The sequence below is a fragment of the Leucopleurus acutus genome (assembly GCF_964270905.1).
Source record: "Leucopleurus acutus genome assembly, chromosome: 4".
NCBI lineage: Eukaryota > Metazoa > Chordata > Mammalia > Artiodactyla > Delphinidae > Leucopleurus > Leucopleurus acutus.
This window is the reverse complement of record NC_139146.1, coordinates 130,958,111-130,976,865: the sequence shown is the minus strand read 5'-3', so window position 1 is coordinate 130,976,865 and position 18,755 is coordinate 130,958,111. Positions and strand designations below refer to the sequence as shown.

General features: G+C 40.7%; 1 protein-coding gene across 2 annotated transcripts in view; it reads left to right on the top strand.

Moving 5' to 3' along the window:
• The window catches only part of EDNRA (endothelin receptor type A), a 53,742-nt gene extending 35,499 nt beyond the window's left edge, over positions 1 to 18,243 (top strand). Inside the window, exons 3-7 of one of the 2 annotated variants that reach the window (XM_082837707.1) lie at positions 5,455 to 5,653; positions 9,856 to 10,008; positions 14,608 to 14,741; positions 15,402 to 15,510; positions 17,779 to 18,243. In XM_082837707.1, the coding sequence (XP_082693833.1) occupies positions 5,455 to 5,653; positions 9,856 to 10,008; positions 14,608 to 14,741; positions 15,402 to 15,510; positions 17,779 to 17,919 (736 nt within the window). In that variant the 3' untranslated portion in view covers positions 17,920 to 18,243. The remainder of the gene's footprint in view (positions 1 to 5,454; positions 5,654 to 9,855; positions 10,009 to 14,607; positions 14,742 to 15,401; positions 15,511 to 17,778) is intronic. The other variant, XM_082837708.1, reaches the window with a different exon arrangement.
• The last annotated feature ends 512 nt before the right edge of the window (positions 18,244 to 18,755 follow it).

The window sequence follows — 18,755 nt, the reverse complement described above, 5'->3', positions numbered from 1 at the left end:
ATTGCTGGGTCAAATGGTAGTTCTATTTTTACTTTGTTAAGGAACCTCCATACTGTTCTCCGTAGTGGCTGTATCAATTTACATTCCTACCAACAGTGCAAGAGGGTTCCCTTTACTCCACACTCTCTCCAGCATCTATTGTTTGTAGATTTTTTGATGATGGCCATTCTGACTGGTGTGAGATGATATCTCATTGTAGTTTTGATTTGCATTTCTCTAATGATTAATAATGTTGAGCATCCTTTCATGTGCTTGTTGGCAATCTGTATGTCTTCTTTGGAGAAATGTCTATTTAGGTCTTCTGCCCACTTTTGGATTGGGTCGTTTGTTTTTTTGATATTGAGCTTCATGAGTTATTTGTATATTTGGGAGATTAATCCTTTGTCAGTTGCTTCGTCTGCAGATAGTTTCTCCCATTCTGAGGGTTGTCTTTTCGTCTTGTTTATGGTTTCCTTCCTGCAGCTATCTTTTAATCCACTTCACCTGGCTTCTCTTTAAAGTTCTTCCTGCTGGCATTTTGCTCCCAAACCTCTGTATGGCAATTGGTCTGCCTAACACATAGGAGACACGAATCATAAACAAACATTACAAAGGGTCACGTTTTCTCAATTAAAGATGTGCAGGGCTTCCCTGGTGGCGCAGTGGTTGAGAGTCCGCCTGCCGATGCAGGGGACACGGGTTCATGCCCCGATCTGGGAAGATCCCACATGCTGCGGAGCGGCCGGGCCCATGAGCCATGGCCGCTGAGCCTACGCGTCCGGAGCCTGTGCTCCGCAACGGGAGAGGCCACAGCAGTGAGAGACCCGCGTACCGCAAAATAAAATAAAATAAAAAGATATGCAGACATAAAGATATAAGTGCCACTTTACCTTATGGAACTGGCAAAACTGAAGAAAAATAAATTTTAATGAAGGCAAGCATTGACAGGCACTTAGGAGAAACATTTTTTAAAGGTGCTTAAGCTACTTTTTCATTCCCTTGATTTAGTAATCTCACTCAAGATAATTAACCCAGGAAAATCATTCAAAAAGAAAAAAAAAATCTGTACGTGCAAACATATTTATAGGCATGTTATTCACAACCTTGAAACACTAGAAATGATGTGATCATGGGAGGAAGATTTAGGTAAATTGTATCAATATCTTGTTATACTGGGTAGCCTTGAAATTAATAAATGCCATGCCTATGTAGAAACATGAAAAGCAAATAAAGCCAAAAACAAAATTGTACCTGACAAGATTATAATATAATTATATTCAAACTACACTTATGAGAATAGAAATGGGCAAAGAATAAGAAGAAATGAAAATAGATTTTGCTGAAGTGATCTTTTGAATTGAAGTTTTCTTTTACACTGTTTTAAAGTACATTCAATAATATTTATTTTCAGTTTAATGAGTTTCCCAGATCATACCTTAAAGATTGAAAGACATGCATTTAATGCCTCTAGCCTTGAAAACATGTAAAAATCTATTTATAGACACATACAGTAACAAACATCTTTACATAAATAAAACATGTAATTTATTCTTGTATTTTGGCATGTCACATGACAGAGTTCACAGTGGTGTCATGGGAAAAGACTCCCCTGGGACTTGGCAGACCAGAGCCCTGGCCCAGGCGCCCCACATTCACTGGAGACCAGGCAGAGGACTTGGTGACACACCCCTCCTCAGGTTCCCAAAGAGAACACAAAGGGAGAAATTTCAGCCCAGAGGTCCTGCTTGGTTTTAAATTATTGTGTTCTAGGATTCTGAAAGTATTAGCTCTTTATCTGTTGCCTAATTCAGGGCTGGCTTGAAAAATAAGAAACTCTTTGGAATGTATATTGGCTTTGGCCAATAAAGACAAATGCATGGTAAGGAAACGAACAAAGAAAGATTCTTAATTCAACAGATATTTATTCAGCACTTATCGTTGTAGGTCTTGTGACCAACATGCAAGATGCCTGCCCTATGGAGCTTATATTCAAAAGGGAGAGGTGGACATAGACCATAAACAAAATAAATAAGTAACATATTTGATTGGTCCCATAGTAGTAAGTGCTATGGAGAAAAATAATCAGGCTGAGTGGGACAGGGTACATCTGGAGGGGAATCTGGCAGTTTTAAATAGGGTATTCAGGGAAGGCCTCTGTGAAAAGACACCATTGCGTAAAGATCTGAAGGAAGTGAGGAGGCAGCTCTGAGGACACCTGTAGGCATTCCCACTGGGGTGGGAGCCCACTGGGGGATCTGAGCAGAGGGGTGACATGATTGGCTTACATTTTAACAGGCTCACCCCGGTTGCTGTGTTCAGGGCAAACTGCAGGGGGGCAAAGTGGACACAGGGAGACCAGTTAGGAAGCTATTACAATAATCCAGGCAGGTGGTAACTGGCGAGATGGTGAGAAGTGGTTGCATCTGGATACGTTTTGAAGGAAGAGGTTGCAAGGTTTGCTAAAGAATTGGATGTGTGGTGGAAGAGAAAAAGAGGAGGGAAGGCTAACTTCAAAGTTCTGGGCCTGAGTTGGTAACGACTAGAGAGAAGGCAAGGAAGGGGTCAAGGAAGAAGACCAGGAGTCTGGTTTGGGTGAGTTTCAGTGCCTATTAGATATCCGACTGGAAACCTCAAGTAGGCAGGTGGATACACAAGTCTAGAGTTAGAGGTGAGGCTCTAGGCTAGAGTTATAAATTTGAGAATTAATTATCAGCATATAGAGAGTTTAAATGATACTAAAGCCATGAGACTAGATGAGATCACAAAGAGAGAGGGTGTAGATAGAAAAGAAAAGAGGTGCGAGGACTAAGGAGAAATCCAACACTAAGAATCTGAGGCATGGGCATGATCCAGCCAAGGAGATGAGATGGAGTGGCCAATCCCATCAGCGGGAGGAAAACTAGCAGAATGCGGTCAAAGCCAAGTGAAGAAAGCCTTTTGAAGAGGAGGGATTATTTCCGGAATAGTTTTTGTTGGCAGGCTGTTCATAATCACACCTAGTAAGGAGAACACATTGTGTATGGTCTGTTGTGTCATTATCACCCAAATAGAAATCACTTTGGGAACATCCAGTATTTCTTATTTTCCACACCTTTCTGCACCTCCAGCATCACAAGTGAGTGTTTCTAATCGCTCTTATGGTTGTTTTCTCATCTCATGGAGATGTTATTTAGATCAGTGTGATTACAAATGGGAAATATTCTAATTCTCAGTCATGTGTGTTAATGAAGGAGCAGACTGATTATGAATCATTTGCTCAACTAGGCACTAAAAATTACTTCTATTTATTTTTAAATGTTGAATTCACACTGGATTATAGATATGTCATATTCTGGGAACTCATGGGCACATTATAAAATGAAGCTGGTCTGTGAATATATTTATCATTAGAACGTGTAGATCACATTTTCTTACTAAACCACCTTCTATCTCCAATCCTGCCTAAAAAATCTGGCTTTCTCTCTTAAGAGATAAAGTGTTTTATTTACATCACCTTTCCTGATAAGAGGAGGGGAGAAGAAACAGATATAACTCATTGACAGCCTTGGGATATAGACATTCTGTCTCCGTTCCTTTTAGCTTTTACTGGACATCAGGCTGCCAGTCTAATAAGGCAGCAAAGAAAAGTAAACAGAAATAGAAAGCAGAATATATAGCAGTCTTCATCCCACTGGCAATAACCATAAATTTTCAAATGCAGTGTTGGCTACATCGTAAAAGGATTTTCTTGGTCTGTTTGCATAGCTGTATTTTATTCCATCCTGAACTAATCTGGACTTTTTCAGAGATTCTTATTGTACACCCATCTTATTTATCCTAAAAATCTTTTGCAAAACATTTCTCCAGCAAAGTGTGCTGTATATATGCCACGTGGCATCATCGTGCATACCAAAACTATAGTTTCTAATCTACAGTGAAGAGCAGGTAGCATAATTCCTAGGAGTTGTGTTTTCACAGGTGTACGTTTTAGTTGTACTGAGACAGAACACTTAACTATAAATGATAGGGGCTCATTTTGGTGCTTATGGGTAGCTTGTATCTTGCCTTGGCGCTGCTAACTAATCTTTCCCATTAAGCTGCCTGGCCTGCAAACCCACGTGCACCTGTCTCAACGCCTTGGTCTGTTTTACAGCCTTTTTCTGGCACTATCTAATGAAAGCTATTAAAAGAAAATGTTTCCTTTCCATTACAACAGCAGCAAAAATTTCAAGAATGAAGTCACAAAAATATTGTACCACAGGTCCCTTCTTAATAGTAAGTCTGAAAGCAGCACCAGACCATCATCTCATGTCAAAGAGCATAGTTTCTGAAACCAAAGTTTCTTTAGACTTAACATGTAAATGTGATTATTATCGTAAAATATAAGGCAAACACAATTTCTTAATGCCAGTTAGTGCTTTTTTTTTTTTTAATGTATTTATTTATTTTTGGCTGCGTTGGGTCTTCGTTGCTACACGCGAGCTTTCTCTAGTTGCGGTGAGCGGGGGCTACTCTTCTTTGCGGTGCGCGGGCTTCTCATTGTGGTGGCTTCTCCTGTTGCAGAGCATGGGCTCTAGGTGCATGGACTTCAGTAATTGTGGCACACGGGCTTCAGTAGTTGTGACTCGCTCTAGAGCGCAGGCTCAGTAGTTGTGGCGCACGGGCTCAGTCGCTCCGTGGCATGTGGGATCCTCCCGGACCAGGGCTCGAACCGGTATCCCCTGGATTGGCAGGCATATTCTTAACCACTGCGCCACCAGGAAAGTCTCCCAGTTAGTGCTTTGATTGGCATGATTGTTCAGTTATATTTATATCTTATGCTTCTGTATGAACCATTCTTTCCTATTAAACTGTAAACACTAAAGTTTAGGAACCAAGCTATCTTTAGCTCAGTTTTATATAGTCTAGCACAGGGCCATATGGGAGAGATATAGTTATTCTTTGACATTTTCAAATATAATTATTAGAAATATTTATTTACTAAAACAGCCACCTGGTACAAGCCCACTGTGATCATATTTTGAGGGTAGAGGAAGGGAGAAAACCATGGAATATCTATGGTCACTATTCACTTAAGGATATCTAGACCCACTTCATAGATAATATTTCGAGTTTTTTTAATATAGAAACAGAAATAAGACATTACCATAAAAAGTACCAGCAGCTTTCACTACCCCTTCCATCATCCAATTTTCCCCCCAGCTTAATAAACATAGCACACCCAACTCTGTTGCCACATCCTAAATTCTCAGGAGATTTCGATGGGTCCCAAGTGAAGATCTCAGACTCAGGCCTGCCAGCCAGTTGAACTCCAAATGGGTAGAACTTTTAATAGCCCCACTTCTTTTTCACACCAGGACTCACAGAAAATTCCTAAAAAGCAAATGGTTGGTCACTGGCCAAAGGAAGGATCTTTCCAGCATTTATAATTTTCATTTAATTGAAATAAACTTAAAATTTCCTAACCACTTGGTACCATCACCCCCTTTTTTTTAGGTACAGAGCAGTTGCCTCCTGGAGTCGTGTTCAGGGAATTGGGATTCCCTTGGTCACAGCCATTGAGATTGTCTCCATCTGGATCCTTTCTTTTATCCTGGCCATCCCCGAAGCAATCGGCTTCGTCATGGTGCCCTTTGAATACAAGGGTGAACAGCACAAAACCTGTATGCTCAATGCCACGTCAAAATTCATGGAGGTATGAAAAGTTTAAAGGAAATTAACTGGGGAGGGGAGAAGGTCTTCATTTACCATCACCAAGATTTGTTGATATCTCTACACTGCCGAGTGTGGTTTACTCTGTTAGTTCAGTCAAATATTCTTTAATTGCATGAAAAGCAGATGTTAAACCAGGGCTTAGCTTCTTGAATAAAACAACTATTTTGTTTTCACTCTTGTATTATAGCACAACTGTAGACACAACTATTGCTCTGCACCAAACAACTCAGAATTCTGAAACCGATTTACTAAGAGAGATTGATGTGTATGCATGTAGTGCTATTTGTTTTGATAATAAGGAGTACAGCACAATTTCCATCTGACAGACACGCTGATGCTTATTTGATGTTACTTGGGGAAATGCACATTGCTCACACAGTTTTTAAAGACAGATTTACTAATTCAAAGTAGGAAGTCATTCTCATGTGTGCTTATGTTAGTACAGATTCTATCTAATATATAAATAATTTTTTTTAATTTTTATTTTATGTGGATTCTTTCCTCTTTTTAAAAAAATATTTATTTTTGGCTGCATTGGGTCTTCATTGCTGCACACGGGCTTTCTCTAGGTGCAGAGAGCAGGGGCTACTCTTCGTTGTGGTGCGCAGGTTTCTCATTGCAGTGGCTTCTCTTGCTGCGGAGCATGGGCTCTAGGGGCGCGGGCTTCAGTAGTTGTGGCACGTGGGCTCAGTAGTTGTGGCTCACAGGCTTAGTTGCTCCGCGGCATGTGGGATCTTCCTGCATCAGGGCTTGAACCCGTGTCCCCTGCACTGGCAGGCGGATTCTTAACCACTGTGCCACCAGGGAAGCCCCAAATAATATAAATTTGCAGAACTTTTTTAAAAAGCATTTTAGTGTAACAAATTCAATTGTTGCTTAATACACCTGACTGCATTAATGTTTCTGAAAAGCTTAATTACATAACTGAGAGTATTAGGAAACACATTTAAAATGCACATTTCCTCTGCAAAACTAGTCACATGTAGAACGAGGAGGAAAATCAAGAATAACTATTTCTCTTAAATCAGCATAATTGAGTACTTTGATGTAAGTTTCATGCAGTTCAGATTCCACATTTAATCATTTACAGACCTCTTAAGGTATGTTTTCCTTCCATGGAAAATTCACACAATTAGTGGTTTTACAGTTGACCAGTTATCCTGCTTGGAAATTCTTGTTTCAAAATTAAAAGTGCTCATGAACACAGCCAAACTAGCAACCTTAAAATTAAAGTCTTCTGCTGATCCACTGACTTTTTTATGAAGTCAACCTCCACAGTGAAAAGCAAAGTGGTAGGAGGCTATCAGAATTTGGGCAGTGTGAATGAGCAATCTAGAAAACCTGACTAAAACATCAGAGAGAAGAGGCTCAACATAAGAAGGAACTCACTGGAAATTTCCTGGCGGTCCAGTGATTAGGACTTATGGAAGTCATGGGTTCAATCCCTGGTCAAGGAACTAAGATCCCGCAAGCCGCGCGGTGTGGCCAAAAAAAAAAAAAAAAGAGGAGCTTACTGACCATTCCAGCTGGACAAAATGAAATGGGTTTCTTCACAAGGATGCATATCCTTTCTAGAGGTGAAGCTAAGAGTAGCTGCCCTTCAGGCTGGCGGGAGCGTTGTGGCTGGCGGGCACCCGGAGGGTTGCAGTATAGGGTATGAGTTTGAACTGATGATTTTGAAGGTTTCATTCCAAGTCTAAAGTTTTAGGATTCTCTTTCCCCTCCTGTTCTCTTTCTCTAATGTGATTCCCCCTCTTTTTCCACTCTTTCCTCCTCAACTTTGCTCTAACCTAGACTGGAGGGAGGTCTCTCCATACCCTTGCTGGTGACATCAGTTCAAAAGAAATGTGTGACCCCATTCTCGACAGGCCTCTACCATGGAAGGGGCAGGGAACTCCATCCAGTCCCAGGTAGGGTCAGCTTCCAGGCCCTCCGCAGCTGCTTCTAGGCAGTCACACCCAGCCAGCAATGCACCCAGAAGAAGGGGGTACAAAGGAAGGGGGTCCTCCAAGGAGTGTTTGTGTTGCACTTAAATGAAGAGAGAGTTCTTCTGATTTTTTGTTTGTTTTTTTTAAGTTCAGTACTAAAATCTTTCTACAGTGTGATGTGAATAGGAATATATTTGTATAAACAGATTTGAATAAACCAACTCCTTTGGGAGTCTGCACTTAACCTGAGGCTAGAATTCAGAGGTTTGTAAACTTGAATGGAAAGGAAATTACATGTTTATTTTCACTAACTTCTAACTGAAATTTATCATTTCCTTCTAATATGAAAGTAGGCAACAAACCACAGTAGTATTTAGCACTACCATGATTTTTTCACTAATAGAAATAACAGACATTTCATACCACATAACAGTTGTATAATCTCGAAATATCATTTACATTCATCATTGCTTCTACATTCTGATAGAACCACCATTAGATCTGTGATTTAATTTGTTAATAAACACATATATTACTACATCAGAACTTTCTTTTTCATATTTTGATATCTGTGTTTGGATGTAATTGGTTTCCATTGTAATCTTACATATTTTATTTCATGCACATAAAAGTATTATTCTCAGAAAGAATTATAGTCTACACCAGAAGGCAATCTATGGCATAAAAATATTTAAGAACCCCTGCCCAGAACTTCTTTTCCTCAGGAACCATTTAAAGAATATTTTAATAGACATGTTATAAATGCAGCCCACTGGGCCTCTTTCTATATTCAGAAACTCTCCGGTTTTTCACAGAGCAGTGTGATTATTTTTTACTGTGGGAACTGAGATATTACAGGAGGCTGCATTATCCTTAGTAAATAAACAATCTGGAGAAACAGCATAAGAAAAGGAACAGCATTTCTTCCCAAGCTGGTGATTAATTTAGTGGGATGAAGAATTTAGATGTAATTTTCTAATTTCCATTTTTATTGGGTATTATATTTTCTCTTTCAAGAACTCATAAAACTGAGTCATCCTGGTATTTACAAATCCTGTCCTCAGGGAGATAATGCTCAGTGTGCCTTCAGATAAGCTACACTGCCTCAATAGTTTCCAGGTGGTAAGTATTAAAAGAGAGTGAGAAAGGGCAGAGTTATTGATGGCTCAAACTGGCTGGCTGCGAGGTCACATAGCAGACATACCAGACAAAGGGTTAATTCCCAGTAACCGGAACTCCACAGATAAGCCATTCATAACCCTCACTATTTCCAGACTAGATAGGCACATTAAGTACACTCGAACCACAATAGTCAGAAGTAAACCAGGCACTAGCAAAATGTTGAGAATCACCAACAAAGATAAGAGTCTGTATGTCTCAAAATCATGTTTTATGAGCTTTGGAAGGGAGCCCTTTTTATTGATTAGGGCTCTTGCCCTGTGTAATTAAAACCAACTTCAGTTTATTCAAAATATCTTTGTTGGGATAGTTTTTTAAATTTATTTTATTGAAGTATAGTTGATTTACAATGTTGTGTTAATTTCTGCTGTACAGCAAAGTGATTCAGTTATCCATATATATACATTCTTTTTCATATTCTTTTCCATTATGTTTGATCACAGGATATTGAATATTGTTCTCTGTGCTATACAGTAGGACCTTATTGCTTATCCATTCTATATATAATAGTTTGCATCTGCTAATCCCAAACTTCTAATCCATCCCTCCCTCCCCTCCCTTGATAACCACAAGTCTGTTCTCTATGTTTGTGAATCTGTTTCTGTTTCATAGGTAAGTTCATTTGTATCATATTTTAGATTCCACATGTGAGATCATATGATATTTGTCTTTCTCTTTCAGACTTACTTTACTTAGTATGATAATCTCTAGGTCCATCCTTGTTGCTGCAAATGGCATTATTTCATCCTTTTTATGGCTGAGCAATATTCCATTGTATATTCATCTGTCAATGGACATTTAGGTTGCTTCTATGTCTTGGCTATGGTGAATAGCGCTGTTTGTCAGGACAATTTTTAATGCAATTTCTTTGTGTGCTATTATAAAGCCAAGATAATGTCTGGAGCTTCCAATTTAGTTGTTTTGACTACCACCTCCAAGCCCATTACCACAACCAGAGAGCATGAATATACAAACATATCTGCAAGCGTGAAAATGTTGAAGCCACCAGAGGTGCTGTACAGCTAATTTTCATTATAATGCTCCTCTTCCTCTCTCCCTTCTCTTCCCTTTCCAGTTCTACCAAGATGCTAAGGACTGGTGGCTGTTTGGGTTCTACTTCTGCATGCCCCTGGTGTGCACCGCGATCTTCTACACCCTCATGACTTGTGAGATGTTAAACAGAAGGAACGGCAGCCTGAGAATTGCCCTCAGTGAACACCTGAAACAGGTAAATCTAATAAGATCATGAAGATGTGACCAAGACTGTTTTGTCCTTGACAACAAAAGGCCTATGAATACTGTATTTCGCAGATCTAGCCTGATTTCCTAAAAATAAAAATACTGTCAGGGCTTTCCTGGTGGCGCAGTGGTTGGGAGTCCGCCTGCCGATGCAGGGGACACGGGTTCGTGCCCCGGTCCGGGAGGATCCCACGTGCCGTGGAGCGGCTGGGCCCGTGAGCCATGGCTGCTGGGCCTGTGCGTCCAGAGCCTGTGCTCCACAATGGGAGAGGCTGCAACAGTGAGAGGCCCACGTACAGCAAAAAATAAAAAAAAAAAATACTGTCTTGTTTGTCTGTATGGTGGCCCTGCGGGCAGGGCCCAAACAGAGAGAAACTATTCATTTATTTTGCCTAGAGTGTATCAAACATGCGTGTTTGTGATTAGCAGTACGTTGAACTGGGGTTGGAACTGTGCCAGGACAAAAAAAAGAAGTATATGACTTTCTCCACGGGCAGGCTTTGCAGTCTTGTTGTGGAAATAAAACACAAACATGAAATAATTGGAAAATAGAATCACAAGTTGTGGTAAAAAGTAGCCTTTGCTATAGAAAGCCAAGGAGGATATGAGTAAAGTCATGGAGAAATTGTATGAGGGGGATTGAACTGTTCATGGAGGATAAATGGGTTCCATGGGGAAGAAGAAAAGGACAGGGGGCATTTCAGGTGGGTGGACAGGGGTCTAGTAGAACACAGCATGGGCACCATGCATTTGGGGAACTGGAAAAAAAAGATGGACCTCATTAGAGCAACATCTAAGGTAAGACTCATGGTAGGAAACGGGATTGGGTACATAAGAAGCCACATTTTGGAGGGCTCAAAGTTCTAGAAGAAATCTGAACGTGTCATTAGGACGCTATTGGTCCTTCCCAGGCAGGAAACAGAACAGATAAAACTGTGATGCTTATATTTGCTGGCTCTGTGACACTGGGAAAATTGCTTGATCTCTCTGAACTTCTAGTTCTTCAGAAAATGTGTATAATAATACCTGCACTTTTCTGTACAAATACCAACTTAATTTTGAGTCTTAAAATTTTTAAATGAAATGTATAGAATAATACATCAAAGGGATGACCTAATGCATGTGCAGTGTCTAATAGAACCCAACTCATAGTTTAGTCAGAAATGTTGATATATATTAATTCAAAGAGTAAAACTAGGACTATGGGTGAGTTTTCAGTTTCAACAGACAAGTATATAAGGATGATGAACCACACCAAAAGTTAATGTGAGTTGTTGATGGAGCCTGGAAATCTGCCCTGTATGATGACCATACAACAAGCATCATTCTTCATTGGCAACACTTTTCAGCTAGAGGACTGATTTTTTTTTGAGCGTCAGCTCCCTATCTATAAATTGGACATAATAATATATGAATCAGTGTTATTATGAGAATCAAAGGAATTAATGTGCATACACATACTTTATAAAATCTAACATGTTATACAAATGGTAGCTATTATTTTTATTATAATTTAACAGGAAAATTATCTTGAGAAACTTTAGTATGACATCATCCAGGCATGAATGTTTCAAGTACTCCAGATGTGAAACATATTAAGCAATTATTATGGCTCATTCCTGCAATGAAGATAACTAATTAGAATAGATTTGTGAAAAACAGTGTTTTAAAATGTTGATTTTGCACAAGCACCACGATTGAGCCTATTTAAGCTATGAGTGGCAACTGCTCTAAAAATAATTGAATGGGGATTGGGAGTGGTAATAAGATGCTGTTGCTTCACATTTTCATAGCATTTTTTAAAGTTTTTAAAGAGCATTTCCATGTCCTTTTGGTATTTGATTCCTCCAAACACCCTGTGAGGTAAGCTGGACAGGCATTACCCTTATTATACAGGTGTTTAAGAGATTGACTCAACCAAATGGAGATCAGAACCCAAGACTTGGTCCCCATGCAATAGATATTCCCTCGTGTCTCACTCAAAGCTAGAGCAGGTTCTAACAGCAGGAGAGCAAGCCTGGCTGGAAGGCCTTCAAGTGGGATGGCAGGGAAGCTAGCTCAGAGTGAAAGACCCTGCCACCCTGTCCAATAACCAATATGGCTTTTGGTCTTGCTTCTTGTGTGGTTTTCTCAAATTTCTCTTCATTATACCAACGATACCTTTTATCAGTTAGGGATTGTGTTTGGATGCTGGTAGCAGAAAACCCAAAATAACAGGGAGGAGACCAAGTAGGGGTTTATTTTTCTCCCATGGCAAGAAGTTCAGATGTCATTGGCTCAGTGGTCAAGGGACTCAGAAGCCAGGGTTCTGCTGGTGTACTGACCTTTCCATTTTTATTGGAAGACAGCCGCTATAGCTCTACCATTATATCTTCTATCCAGGCACAAGAAAGGGAAGAACACCGATCACATTAGTGTGTGTGCGCCAAAGGAGTATACCCCACGTCTTTTTGGCCACGCCCTGCGGCATGTGGGATCTTAGCTCCCCCACCAGGGATTGAATCCGTGTCCCATGCACTGGAAGAGCAGAGTCTTAATCACTGGACCACGAGGGAAGTCCTATCCCCCACTTTTAAGTAACTTTTCCAGAAACTCCACACAACGATTTCTACTTAATGTAATTGGTAAGAACTATGCAGATGAGGAGGCCAGGCTCCCGTGCTGCCATGACAAAATCAAGGATCTGACTGATAGTAAGGAAAACAGAAGAATGGATATTGAATAACCAAACATCAGACTGTCACGGCAACGTATTAATATTACCTTTTAAAAAGTTATCCTCGGGCTTCCCTGGTGGCGCAGTGGTTGAGAGTCCGCCTGCCGATTCAGGGTACACGGGTTCGTGCCCCGGTCCGGGGGGATCCCACATGCCGCGGAGCGGCTGCGCCCGTGAGCCATGGCCGCTGAGCCTGCGCGTCCGGAGCCTGTGCTCTGCAACGGGAGAGGCCACAGCAGTGAGAGGCCTGCGTACCGTAAAAAAAATTAAAATAAATAAATAAATAAATAAATAAATGAAAAGTTATCCTCTTTGAGGATGTGCACAGGGGATGTAACCTCTCCCCAATACCCTCCTTTTCTATTTTTCTGGGCACACTGTCTTTCTGTGTATACAAAATTGGCCCTTTAAAATGATCCCCCATTTCTGTAAATTAATAAATAAAGGAATCCTTTATTTCTCTCAATCATCGTTCAGTTTATACATTCTCTGAAGTCATAGCCCAGCTAACTAGCCAGCTAACTCTGAAAGATTAAAGAACTCCCAGTTCTTGGGACTAGAGCCACAATTTGTGACAACTGCCCTGAAATCTTTTTAAATGGCTCTATTAATCATGTGGGTTTATTGTAGGCTTCCCATACTTAACGCTATATGCTTCGGGTTGAACCAGCATTACCCTTCCAAACCCTGTTTTCAATCAGTTTTATTTTGACATTAAGTGATTCCAGTTACAGACAAGTTGCATTTTACATTCCCAGCGGGGCTTCCAAACGCATGCCCTGTAATACTCAAGTACAATGCACACAAATGACTGGTTGCAGATAATTCTTAACCTATGGTTTTGCTGATCCTATGCAGACCCCAAAGCATGTAAACCTGCCATTGGAGTCAAGCCAGGGTCAACATGTCCCAGTTTTTCTAATCGTCATTGCTGATAATCCTTTACCCTCATCCCTCTATTTGTAAACAATATATCCTTGGAAACTACATGTCCATGTCATTAATGAAAGAATTTTAAAAGCAAAAAAATCCCAATGCCAGGTTTCTCCAAGATCAAGAAATGGAGAAAACACGTTGTTCTTCCTTTTTCTTTTCTGTTTCCTACTCCTGTTTTGCTTTCCAAATATCTTTTTAGACTTGTCTTTTTTTTTCCCCCCATGCTGCACGGCTTGTGGGATCTTAGTTCCCCAACCAGGGATTGAACCCAGCCCTCGGCAGTGAAAGTACACAATCCTAACCACTGGACCACCAGGGAATTCCCTAGATTTGTCCATTTTTTATCATGCTAGGGTCAGTCACCTTGACTGCCATGCTGTCATTAATGCTGGTGAATTAACTGCTATTGAGACTTTTAACTAACCCTCACCCCACATATTCAACATACACACACACACAGACCCAGCCACGGTGTTGGCTCAACCCCAGCCAGTCCCCACCTCTGCCCACCATCGAACCTCTGTCTTGGCCCTGTTGACCAGCCTGAGACCAACATCCTTCCTGGCAGCTGCCCCAAAAGAATCACTAGCAGCTCCTTGCTTAGAAATTAGACTCCAAATGTTTTCTTTTTCTTTTCTTTTTGTTTTTTTTTTCTGGCCACACTGTGCTGCGTGAAGGATCTTAGTTCCCCGACCAGGGATGGAACCTGTGCCCCCTGCAGTGGAAGCACAGAGTCCTAAATACTGGATCTCCAGGGAATTCCCTGGACTCCAAATCTTGAAGAGGTGGAGGCATGGTGAGGGGCAGGCTGCTCTGGCATTTCTTCGAGTTACTCTTCCCCAATTTACTACTTCCTTTTGTGTAGCTCTTTCCTCTAGTAGAGAAACACTAAACTTATTGTCTTTTTTTTTTTTTTTTTTCCTCACTTTCCTTTAGCGTCGAGAAGTGGCAAAAACAGTTTTCTGTTTGGTCGTAATTTTTGCTCTGTGCTGGTTCCCTCTTCATTTAAGCCGTATTTTGAAGAAAACCGTGTATGATGAAATGGACACGAACCGATGTGAATTACTTAGGTATGATCCTCTGTACTCAGGAAGAAACTGGAGTTTCTCTGATTTCATATTTATAAGACTTTTACAAAACCACCTACTCTACATTCTCGATAGCCCTGAAAATTAAAACTGCAAAGTTGATTGTTTTTTCTTTAGCTGACATAGCCCACAACTGATCTCAAAAATTTGCGCAAGCCATATCAGTAATTTTGCTGCTCCCCTCCTGGGGCTGTGCATAATAGTTTGGGTTAACCAAGTGCTGGGTATATGTGTAAATGTTCTGCAGAACTGAAATTACCATTTAAACAAGGACTTAAGGGCTTCCCTGGTGGCGCAGTGGTTGGGAGTCCGCCTGCCGATGCAGGGGACGTGGGTTCGTGCCCCGGTCCGGGAGGATCCCACATGCCGCGGAGCGGCTGGGCCCGTGGCCCATGGCTGCTGGGCCTGCGCGTCCGGGGCCTGTGCTCCGCGGCAGGGGAGGCCACGGCGGTGGGAGGCCCGTGTACCGAAAAAAACAAAAACAAAAACAAAAAAAAACAAGGACTTAAAAAAAAAAAATTCTGACTGCCACCTATAAGAAATGGCTTCTGGGCAAGAAAAATGCTTATTCTAGAGATAAACGCTAGTTAGCAGATTTGAAAACATGTTCTAATCTATCTCCTCTACTTTGTTTTGCTCTAGTTTCTTGCTGCTCATGGATTACATCGGTATTAACTTGGCAACCATGAATTCATGTATAAACCCAATAGCTCTATATTTTGTGAGCAAGAAATTTAAAAATTGTTTCCAGGTAAGACGTTTTGCAAGCATTTTTTAAGAACAACCAAATGAGTATATTAAGTAACCAACAGGCATGGTTCATTCCAGTTGTAAATATCACTTTCACTAGCTGTACTTTTCAGTAGAGAAGTGAAAAATCACATTTTGTTACCCAGAAAGAGGGTCAAGTTGTCAGCATAACAGAAAAGCAATATCTATTCAGACAACAACATATTCAGAGGTTAAAGCAAAAAGAGCTAACTTAATAACATGCCAATTTAGTGTCCTGCTTTAAAAAGAAATACTCCAACTTGAGCTCTAGGCCAACAGAATAGATAAAATTTATTCATGATCTCAACAAAACATAAACTCATTGTTAAGAAATCTCTTGCTAAACGCTATTTAATAGTACACTTAATAATAGCCTTTTCAAGGAAAGTAAGTGTTTATGGATCTGGAAATCTGAACTAATGTAATTTAATTCGAAATCAATTTCCTTCCGTTCTTCAAAGTTCCCCATAGCTAAGCCAACCCATGTCCTCCCAAAGCTCCAAGCACTTCCTATTGAGGTGTCATTTTTCCAGTTCCTAGAATGATTTTAGCATAAAGTTAATCCTAACTGGACTCTGTTATCTTTGGCCAGGATGTTTAACTTCAGTTTATGGTACGTATTAGAAAGAGTAGCATAGAGTTCAAGGGTGCAGGATCTGGAAGCCAACAATCTTGATTTAGATCACAGCTCTGCACTAGCTAACTGTCTTATCAGTTCCAAGTGGTACCCCTCCTGCTTCCTCAGTTTGCTCATCTGTAAAATCAGATGCTCACTGTATCTATCTCATAAGGTGGAATGCAGTGGGTTAATATATGTTAAGTGCTTGAGACAACAGAGAGTGCTCAGTACGAGCTTCTTATTATTAGGGATAGAAGAGAGGAAAAACACAAGCGACTGCCCTTGTGGAATTTATAATCTAGAAGGAAACAGACACATATTTTTTTAAAAATCATAGAAATCGATGAAACCTGGTGCGGAAGTGCTTGTTGCCACACTTTTGAAGTCTAGTGGGTCACGTTTACAAGTCATGAAATGCCCTAAGAAAGATTCTGCCCTAAGAAAGATTGACTAAAATGCAGGTCATAACAGATACATGATGTAATCTGGAGTTAATATCAGTTTCTAATTAGTTTACACATTAACTAGAGGGGAAGGGAAAAAATCAAGGTGCAAACCCTCAGACATTAAACACAGTTTTGACTGATCTTCATAAAAAGGCAGCATACCCAGGCGGAAGAGCCCAATAGAGAGAGTCCTGGGTTCTAAGTTCAGTTCTGCCTCTTATTATCCTCTCTAAGCCTCCCTCTTCTCATTCATAAAATGAGGAAAATAGCACCTACCCCCAAAAGCTGTTAAGAGCATCAGGTGAGGTGGCCAATGCAGAGAGCCAAGTAGATGGTACACACTGAAGAAATGCCAGGCCGGAGACTTCCCTGGTGGTCCAGTGGCTAAGGCTCCACACTCCCAATGCAGGGGGCCTGGGTTCAACCCCTGTTTGGGGAACTAGTTCCCACATGCCGCAACTGAAAGATCCTGTGTGCCGCAACTAAGACCCAGCACAACCAAATAAATAGATATTTTTTTTAAATAATAATGATTTTTAAAAACACTTAAAAAAATGAAATGCCAGGACCCTCCCAGCCCTTTCCACTCATGTCCACCCCAAATCATTGAACACTCTCCCTCCACCAATACTGCCTTCCCTTCCTCTTTGACATGGTGAATCAATTAAAACAAGAAACAAGGGATCTGTTGCTTTGCACTAGAATAAACTGTTTAACTTCTCCCTAGAGGTTACAAACTCCCTACCCTACATTACTAGTAAGGCTCACACTCTGTCCTCAAATGCCTACAGACATTCACTCCTTGTTGGTAGGCCTCCAGGTTCTGCAGGGAACAGGTTGTTGGCCTCATCTGTTTTTTGTTTTTTTTTTTAATTATTTTTGGCTGCGTTGGGTCTTCATTGCTGAGCGTGGGCTTTCTCTAGTTGCAGTGAGCGGGAGCTGCTCTTCGTTGCGGTGCGCGAGCTTCTCATTGCAGTGACCTCTCTTGTTGCAGAGCAGGGGCTCTAGGTGTTTAGGCTCAGTAGTTGTGGCGCACAGGCTTAGCTGCTCCACGGCATGTGGGACCTTCCCAGACCAGGGCTCGAACCCATGTGCCCTGCATTGGCAGGCATATTCTTAACCACTGTGCCACCAGGGAAGCCCTGGTAGCCTCGTCTTAATTCTAGTCTATTCCTTCTCCCAGTCTTGCCTCTGCTGCTGCTGTTACCAGTCCAAGAGTCTGATGACCTCAGTCCCCATGAATGGAACAAGCATCCAATGGAAGAACCATGAACAAAACAACCATAACACAGAGAGGAGCAGCCACAAGGACAGTATAAACTAAACATCTTAAGGAACATTCATCAATATACTTCAAATACTATTGGAGAAAAAAAAATCAGCACAACAACTGCATCTCCAGAAATCTCTTCTTCCATCCTTCTCCCATGACTCAGTACCACCCCCTGGAAAAATGTTTTCCAAAACATTGAAGGGTTGACTGGTTTATACCCACAAATTCAACGAATCTTACTTTGATTTATCTAATTTACATATTCTGCATGTTATATTCAGCCCTAAAAAATGGTGGGAGTTGGCGGGGGAAAGGAGATTGTTCAGTTAAACCAGAAGGATATATACTATCTTTGCATGAAAATAGAGTTTTCGAGTACGTGGCTAGCTTTCATGGCAGTTCTGTAGAATGTTCCGTAAGAACTGGTCACCATGAAAAGCTTAGAAATTATAACAAGGTTTTCTATTTTTTTGGCCAAACATGGTATGGGTTTAAGTCTCCTTTATTTGAAACGTCCTTCAGTGCCAGTATTTTTTAACTGCATAGTTGCCTATACAAATGATGATTTGAGCTTATTTACACATATTTTGCCCCCAGAAAAGAAGAAGACATAAAATGGACTTCAGGTGAGCAATTAGGTTAGTGTTTCTCATATCAGTGGCTTATTTTTAAAACATAAATTCTCAAGCTGCAAGAGCTTACAAGAACTTAAAGCACAGACCGAAATCCACATACGGCAGTTTAATAGCTGCTATTCAAACAATTTTTAAGAATCTATATTTTCTTTTTTAATGGTGTTTCATTACAGGAGACCTTGTGCATATTTTTATGTTAAATTTAAAAATAATGCTTGAATGAAATAGTTCTATTTTTCATGAGCCCAATTT